The sequence below is a fragment of the Myotis brandtii genome, unplaced genomic scaffold (genome assembly GCF_000412655.1).
Source record: "Myotis brandtii unplaced genomic scaffold, ASM41265v1 scaffold157, whole genome shotgun sequence".
Taxonomy (NCBI): Eukaryota; Metazoa; Chordata; class Mammalia; order Chiroptera; family Vespertilionidae; genus Myotis; species Myotis brandtii.
In genome coordinates this window covers 4,805,404-4,813,686 of record NW_005355708.1, presented here as the reverse complement: position 1 = coordinate 4,813,686, position 8,283 = coordinate 4,805,404, and the positions used below count along the sequence as shown (strand labels likewise).

Here is an 8,283-nt window from a genome sequence, read left to right as displayed (position 1 = left end):
GACACATATGGAATACCTTAATCAATAAAGAAAAAATAAATTAATAAATAAAATAATTTAAAAAAGGACTCAGCCCTAGCCAGTTTGGCTCAGTGGATAGAGCATCGGCCCCCAGACTGAAGGGTCTCGGGTTCGATTCTAGCGTGTACCTCGGTTGCAGGCTCGATCTCCAGCCCCAGTTGGGGTGTGTGCGGGAGGCAGGCAATCGAAGCATCTCTGTCACATCGATGTTTCTCTCTGTCTCCCTCCTCTCTTCCACTCTCTCTAAAAATCAATGGGAAAATATCCTCAGGTGAGGATTAACAAAAAACAAAACAAAAAGGAGGACTCCGCCTCGCTGCCCCCCTCACACAAGCTCCCATGTGGCCCTCTCGGGCAGATGTCACCTGTCTTCTTCACCCCTCCTTTCCCGGGGAGGGACCTCTGGCTCCACTCCTGGGTCAGAGACAATCCCTTGGTCAGAGATACTCACCAGCGTGAGCCTGCCTGTCTTCTGGCCCCTGCCTCCCTCAGTTCCGAAAGAACATTTCAGGAGATGATGATGGTAGTAATTAATAATAATACTAATATGTCTACCACATATTTAGTGTTTGCTACATGCCAGGCATTGTGCTAATCCTCACAATAGCATTAAGAGGTATTATCTTTTTTATTTTATTTTAGAGATATTTTCACATTTACCAGTTCATAGCATCACTATTTTTGTTATTGATGTTAATCCTCACCCGAGGATATTCTTCCATTGATTTTTAGAGAAAGTGGAAGAGAGAGGTAAAGACAGAGAGAAACACGATGTGAGAGAAACACATCGATTGGTTGCCTCCTGCATGTGCCCAACCAGGACCCAGGCCAGGGAGGAGCTTGCAACCAAGGTACATGCGTGCCCTTGGTCGAAATCGAACCCAGGACCCTTTGGTCCGCAGGCCAATGTTCTATCCACTGAGCCAAACCGGCTAGGGCAAGAAGTATGATCTTTATACAGCAGAGGAAGGATCTGAAGCCCAGAGAAGTAACTTGACAAGGACATAAAGCCAGTCAGCAGCAGAGCTGGGATTTGAACCAAATTATTGCTGATGTGTCCCAAGCCCTCACCTGACTGCACTCTTGCGGGTCCACAGAAGCTCCCAGGGCACCCCACCTCTAGGACTGAGCCCAAGTGGCTGCATTTCTCCTCCCAGTGCTGTGTGAGCCTCACTCTGGGACAGCAGGGGTGGTGGTAGGTGGACTTCGGTAAAGATCCTGTACTCTTCCTGACACCCACTCCACGGACTGTGATGCTGGACCAGGGCCAGAGAGGAGCCCAGGTTGCTGGGGGCAGCTCCTCCCTTCCGCCCAGGACTTTGTACCTGTCCTGGGAACAGCAGACGGTTGCTGCTCAGAATAAACTGAAAAGCTAGGAACCTTGGAGATAAGAATTCAGAGAGATAAGTTCCCTGCTGAAGGACTCCCTCTCTGGCCACACGAGCCTAACTACAAGTCCTGGGGGTTACCTCTGCCCCTCCCACGCATGCTTACCCGTGGGGGGAAAGAAGCATGAAGATCCTCTAAGACACAAAGGCCAGGAGGAGGTGCAGCCCTCCCAGAGAGGGAGGACTAGGGGGAGAGTCAGAACGAGGGAGGCATTCAGAGGAAAAGATGGGGCACCCCTCGGACTCTAACTTCATTCCTGAAGCCATTGGACTGACCTCCTCCCTGGCCATGGCGTAAGCCATCTCTCTGCCAGCCCAGCCTGTGGAGTCCGGAGGTGGAAGTTCTGTCCCGAGGTTCGAACAGCCAGGCAAAGTCACAGAACAGAGTTCTGCGCTCCGCCTGTGGCTGCTTTGTTCCCTCACAACTTGCTCTGCTGGGGACCGACCACAGGGAGAGCAGCGGTCCCAGGGCCCCTTCCACCATCCAGGCCGACTGCCCAACCGAGGCTCCCACTCCCCTGCCCCCTCCCCCAGGGCCCTCTAGGAAGCCGAGGCCAGACTCAGGAACACATTGTCCTTTATTTGCGTTTCTCAGAATACTGTACAAAGGGAGTAAAAATCCTATTCACACTTTGCTTAGAAAGATTTTGAGGTGAAAGTCCCTATGATACATGGGGTGGGGGGTAGGGGACCAAGAGGCAGGAAATAGAGCCAATGACCTCCCCTCGTCCCTCAGGGCCCTGGGAGGGGGAACGGGCGCCCACAATAGTAACACAGACCCTAGTGAGATTGGGGAGGGAGAAGGCGGCTCCTCCCAGCCACGCTCAGGCTCCTGCCCACCTCTCTTCCCCTCAGGGTGAGGAGACAGTGCCCGCCACTCCTCGCTCCTTCCCTGCCCTGCACCAGCAGGGCCCAGGCAGGACTCTGCAGCCCACTGACCCCTCCGGGGTGGCCTCAATAGCCCCACATGTGCCTGTCACACAAGAGGCCCTGCCCCAGCGCACGTCTACACAGAGAGGCTGTGAGGTGAAGGACCGCACCATTCATCATTTCTGTCCGTTTCCCCGCGCCCCTCCAATACTGCAGAAGGCAGTGTCAAACCAGACCTGTGCTTATAACGACTTATAAGCCTCCTACACTCATCTCCACCCCATCACACCAACCCAGGAGCTTCAAACCCACAGCAGTCTCCCTTCCTATTACCACCCTCATGCCCTGGGTCCATTGACTCTCCGAGCTTGCCCCCCTCTGACCACTTCCCAAATGACGTTGTCTAGCTTCTGTCCCCACCCTCCTTCCCTCCCACCAATCTCTGCTGCTATGTGACCCCCTTTTTCTGAATCTCAACTCAGCATGCCCACCCCTTCTTCTACCCCTCCCCGCCTCCACCAGGGCAGGATGCCAGCGGCCCTGGCCCCCTCACCTCTGGGACCAGGCTGTCCGTGCCCAGCCCCACCATCCCTCTCCTTACCCTCCCCACTCCCACCCACTACCCAGGGTGGGCTGCAGGGGAGCTGACAAAAGCATGAGGCTTTGATTAGACGCACTCGACCAGAGGGATTAGGCACCATCACCCACTGGCTTTCATAAATACAAGCACACACTGCGAGTCATCCTAAAAACTTGAGAACTAAAGTGAAACAATCTAGAAGCTGTACCGTACCCTCATGGGGGTTAAAGTGCTTCAGCGGTCTGAGAATGAGCAAGTGAGCAGGGGGTTTCCCTGGCCTCTTGTCCCAAGCTCACAGGTCTGTGCTCAGCCTGGAGCCCAGCTCATGCCATGACCACCCCCTCGGAGTCTCTATCCAAAAGGCAAAAGAAAAAGATTTTTTAAAAATCAGAAGGGTCAGAGTCCAGGGGATGAGAAGTGGGGGGGAAGGTCCCACCCCAACCCCGCTACAAGCTACTTCAAGTCGGCTACTGGGGGAAGTGAGGGGGGAAATTAGGGCCCAGAGGCTCAACCCCCATCTCTGGCCGTATCCAGAGGCTCCTCTGTCTTCAGCAACACCGCACAGGCTCTACTCCGCTCCTGCCACCTGGACAGGGAAAGAGGCTGTGTCCTCAGTACTTATTGATTCCAAAAATCCGGACTCCATGGAGCTGGGGCAGCTTGGGGATGAGCACGCTCATCAAAGACACAGTGTTGAGGATGAAATGGATCTGGTCGTACTTGGTATAGAAGCTGGTGAGAAAGTACCTGGTGGAAAAGGTTAAGGAGAGTATAAGACTTTGCTTGGAGGACCCCTTCCTCCCTCACTCCCTGGTGGGGAGAGGCACATTCCTGACAGCTCAGATGTTATGGGAAAGGCCCCCAGGACAGAAGTAAGATGGCGAGATCTCCCCAAATAAAGACACCCCTCCCAACTCAGTCCCCTACTTTACCCCAGGCCTGTGGGCCTACCTCACCGGCAGGAAGAAAACCTCAATTGAAAAAAGGGGCCGTGCCGGTTTGGCTCAGTGGATAGAGCGTCGGCCTGCGGACTGAAGGGTCCCGGGTTCGATTCCAGTCAAGGGCATGTACCTTGGTTGTGGGCACATCCCCGGTGGGAAGTGTGCAGGAGGCGGCTGATCGATGTTTCTCTCTCATCGATGTTTCTGACTCTCTATCTCTCTCCCTTCCTCTCTGTAAAACATCAATAAAATATATTTAAAAAAAAAAAAGAAAAAAGGGCCAGGGAGGCACAAGGCCTGAGCCCAGCATATGGCCAGGGATGCTCTGACTTACCTTCCTCATTCCTATGCTAAGAGTCAAACTGGGGAGGGGTTTAGACCTGGTGGGGCCCCAGGATCCCCCGGGGCCTTGGCCTGCCTACTAGCATCCTCCTCTACCCAGGGCACTCACAGCACAATGGGTGTGATGGTCAAGAACTTCCGAGACGCTGTGAACTGAACCCCGTAGTCCATCTGCTCCCAGTGGGTTAGCAATCTTGCCTTGCCCTGGTCCGGAGTCTCGAAGGGTGTCCCCTTCACCGTGTGTAGAAAGATGTACATGCCCTGGAGGGAGGGGCTTTCATTAGAGGACACAAAAGGCAAAAGGCCCTCCAGCTCAGCTCCTCCTAGTCACAGAAGTGGGCTCTGGGTGACCCGAGCCCCCCTCTGGTGGGCAGGGGCATGTGGGCTGGAAGTCAGGATGAAGCAGCTGGGAGTCTGTCAGGAGAATAAGGGTGAGAGGGCAGGCCTGACATGAGGAGACACATGGAAGGAGGTAGCTCCCTGCACCAGCTGGGAGGGGACAAGCTAATGGGAAGGAACTAGGCCCCTGCCTCACCACGAAAAGAGTAAAAGGTAGCAGGCAGGTGGCGAGGGAGCAGAGAGAGGCAAGAGGCAAGATGGTGTGAGATCCTAATTTGGGAAAGGGGCATTTCTGCTCCAGGCTGGGCACCTGGGTCCCAGGGACTATCTGGGACCCGTAGTTCAGCTCTCGATGGCCCATCTTCCAGGTCCACAAGCTATTCCATCGTGGAGATGGGACAAATCTGCAGATTTTAGTCCTCCTGTTGGAGTGCACAGGGCTGGAACCCAGACGGGGGAGTGGGTCAGAGATGAGAGCTTGGTCTGGACTGTGGTGACAGATGTTATCAGATGTCACCCTGACTTCTGGCCCAGTTCTGGGGGCCCCTTCTACTCCTCAGTCCCGCCAAAGAGCAGCTCACACGGTCAGGGTGGGCAGCAGGCAGGCCCTCACCATGTTGTGGATGAGGTTGGTGAGGGTCCAGACGACAGGGACGCTCACGAAGGGGATGCTGAGCAGCACGACGTGGAGAAGGCCGATGGCCAGCACGTAGGAGAGCCAGATGCCGCGGCTGTTCATCACCCGTGTGTTAGGGTTCACCTCGCTGTGTGCCGTGCCCACGTTCATCCTGCTGCCCCCTCCTGCCGCTGCTCTGCAAACAAGCAGCACAGGTGAGACAGGTCACACCACTTTCTCTGCCCCCTCACACCCTCCAAATCCTGCTCCCCCCAAGAATTCCAGGCAGTTCTACTGTTTTGACTCATAAACAAGGAGGCCAGAGAAAGTCCACGTGGACTTAACTCTATACATTTCCCAGATGCTGGGCTGGGATAAGCACCATCAAACATCCATCAGGACAGTCCCCTTTCCAGGCAGACTGCCTGGGTGGACAGGTCAGGGAGCATCTAGTCCCAGAGCAAAGAAACCACTGCCCCTCCCCCAGTCTCATCCTCCAGAGCATTCTCACCAGGGCCCTCTTCCCACAACGCCTGTACCCTAAGAATCATTCCGCATAAACCCTGCTGGGCTCTTACTGAGGGCTGATATGGGACATCTACCCCTTTCCCACCTTCCTCATCAGATGGAATAAAAAGAGGTAGGGCCTGCAAGGAGATCACTGGATGAAATATTTGGGGGAGGGGGGTCACTGCTTCTACCCATCTCCCCTAATTCTCCAGTACTGGGTCTACAATCCAGACCCAGGAGGACTGACAGGATAAAAAGAGGGTGGGAGAGAAAAAAGGAGAAAACGACAGACTAGGGACAACCTTTGCCCAGACCTGGAAGCCTCCTTCTTGGTGACACAAAACAACCCAATCAGATGTTTTCTCCATTTGGCAGCAACTCAGGCTAACCCTCGTGATGCCACCCCCTCTGCTGCCAAACCACCAGGGCCCTTTTCCCCACCAGAGAGGCGAGGACAGAGAACACAGCCAACATCTCCAGCCCCACAGCGGCTGGAACCCACATCAACATACCCCTCCCAATGTCACAAAACCATACCTGCGGCCTCTCTCCTGCCCCCTCTCCTCTCACCCGACCCGTCCTCACTTCAGCTTCCGTTCCCAGCACCTATTCAGGTGTTAGCAGCACCGGGCCTCTCCTTGCCCAGCTCTGATGGCAGAAGCATGCAGCACGAGGAACCAGGAGGACTGCCCTTGGTGTCCAGGTAACAATGCAACTCGGCTGCATTCCTAGATGCAGGTAAGGAAGGGAATGAGCAGCCCCTTGTCCAGAGCTCCGCTGTCCCCAGATCCCTGAGGGCCCTGTGACCAGCAGGAGGTGGGAACAGATGGTGCCTTTGTACTGGCTCACCTCCTGAGCTAAGGGAAGGTCCTGCCTGATAAAGACCCTAAGGTCATCACCATAGTTACAGCCCCATCTTTCCTGGGGGCACAGAAAGGGGTCCCAGGTGGGGGCATCCTAGAAGTGCCCAGAAGGCCACATCCTAACCCTGCTGCAACGAACCCCCTCAGACTCAGTTGCAATCTATCTCTGACTGGATCACGGCCAAGCCTGCATAGTCGCCAGAATTCTCAAGGATCGGTTCCTCAGTTCCAGGATAACGGGAACAAGTTTCCTCTCTCAGACAGCTCACAGTTCAGAGACCTCAGGGGAAATGCGACACACAACACACTTCTCCAATATGCAAACATACGTGAGATGACCCAGGGTGCATCCTAGAGGATGGATGCTCCTGGGGCCCATCACCTCAGCATTAGGCTGGCTAATTGAGCCCAACAGAAGCCCAGGGAACTAGAAAACCTGGACTGGCTCAGTTGTTTACCTTCCCAGGGGCTTGGGGCTTCAGTTACCCTAACACAGCTCCTGGGAACCAACTATGCAAAAGCCTCCACCTTGGGGGGTAGGTAGAGAGAGATTAGGGCTGGCTAGGAAGTGAGGGCTCTGAAGGGCTTACCACTGACTAAGGAGAGAAAAACAGTTCCCAAGTCTACCACTACGCCCTCACCTAGACCTCCAAGGTGTAGAAGTAGAGACCCCCAGCCCTCTCTGGTATTTTGTGCAGGAGTGCCGAGTCTTACTGAATCCCAGATCATTCTACACGCCTCTCTGGCTGAAACCGGGCATCCAATGAAGCCTGATGAGTTTAGGAGGGGCCTGCACTTAGGGCCTAACGGACACTCTGGAAAGCTTCTTCCTGAACCTGAACACTATGTGCCCTGAGAGCAGGAATCCCAGGAGATCCACAACCTCCAAAAAAGACAGCCCAGATCAATAAACTAAGAAAGCGATTGGCAGCCAGGAAGCACTCTTGAGCCTGGTGTGTGACTAAGGGTACATTTCACTTCCGTTTGTAAAATAACCAGTTGCCCCCAGCCCAGAAGGACAGATGCGGGGAGAAGAAGCTGGCAGAGGTGAAGCAAGTCTACGGCAGCGGAGGCTGAAAAGTTCCGAGGCCAGAGCTGGCAGGTGGCCGCCTGTGCCAGCCCCTGAAGTGGTTTCATAACCTGCCTCAAACCAGAGCCTCCAGCAACTCTGTCCTGTTAACTACTTTCTTGCTGGTAGCTCTTTCCGACTACTTCCCTCCCCTCCCCCTGACTCCACACACAAATGGGCCTGCCCGGCGTGTCTGTCAAACACCTAAGCCAAGACCACAGCGTGTCCCAGGGCAGCTGCCAGGTGAGCCATTCCCATTCTCTCCCTCAAGTAGGGCAGCCCTTTAAGCACCGAACCTTTTCCCTTCTGGGGGAGGAGCACAAAACATCTAAGCCTGCAAATGGACCCCGACGGGGAGTCCCTGGCAGCACGCCACAATGCCATGTTCATTCTGCCACCCCTCCCCACAGGGGCTTACCTCTTAGCTCGGGCCCTGCTCCGGGACGGACACCGGAGGGCGGTGGAAACGGAAAGAAGGCGAGTACTAGGGCGAACCCCTACTCTCCCGGGGACAAGGTGAAGCACAGAGGCGGGGTCCTCACTATTGTTTGGGTTTTCTGAGTGGGACCTCAGACCGAACGGGGGACCTCCCGCTCCGCTCCCCGGCCTGGGACCTCGCACTCGGAGCCTAGCTGGGTCCGGAGCCTCACCCCCACCTCCACGCGTCCACCCAGCCCTGGAAGCGGCCAAACCTTCATCCCCGAAGCCCAGCCGCTCCGGGCCCCTCACCCCGAGCCGGAGCCG

At 55.3% G+C, this 8,283-nt stretch overlaps 1 protein-coding gene across 5 annotated transcripts; it reads right to left on the bottom strand.

Annotated features, from left to right (window-relative positions):
- Positions 1–1,969: 1,969 nt before the first annotated feature.
- Positions 1,970–8,275, bottom strand: ORMDL3 (ORMDL sphingolipid biosynthesis regulator 3). Of its 5 annotated transcripts, none has more exons than XM_014536151.1 (4): positions 8,269–8,275; positions 5,095–5,293; positions 4,252–4,403; positions 1,970–3,606 (listed from the first exon to the last, which is right to left on the bottom strand). In XM_014536151.1, the coding sequence occupies exons 2-4, from the start codon at positions 5,266–5,268 to the stop codon at positions 3,471–3,473; spliced, it is 462 nt and encodes a 153-aa protein (XP_014391637.1). In that variant the 5' UTR covers positions 5,269–5,293; positions 8,269–8,275; the 3' UTR covers positions 1,970–3,470. The 5 variants fall into 5 exon arrangements, with proteins under 5 accessions (XP_014391637.1, XP_014391638.1, XP_005861938.1 ...); XM_014536152.1 differs by having other exon boundaries at positions 5,095–5,288; XM_005861876.2 differs by lacking the exon at positions 8,269–8,275 and adding an exon at positions 7,958–8,262.
- Between the last annotated feature and the right edge of the window lie 8 nt (positions 8,276–8,283).

Coding starts and splice junctions, on each gene's coding strand:
- ORMDL3 (XM_014536151.1), bottom strand. CDS start 5,268: ATGAACGTGGGCACGGCACACAGCGAGGTGAACCCTAACACACGGGTG. Junction 4,404..5,094: donor CCAACCTCATCCACAACATG/GTGAGGGCCTGC, acceptor CCCTCCCTCCAG/GGCATGTACATCTTTCTACA. Junction 3,607..4,251: donor ACCATCACACCCATTGTGCT/GTGAGTGCCCTG, acceptor CTTTTCCACCAG/GTACTTTCTCACCAGCTTCT.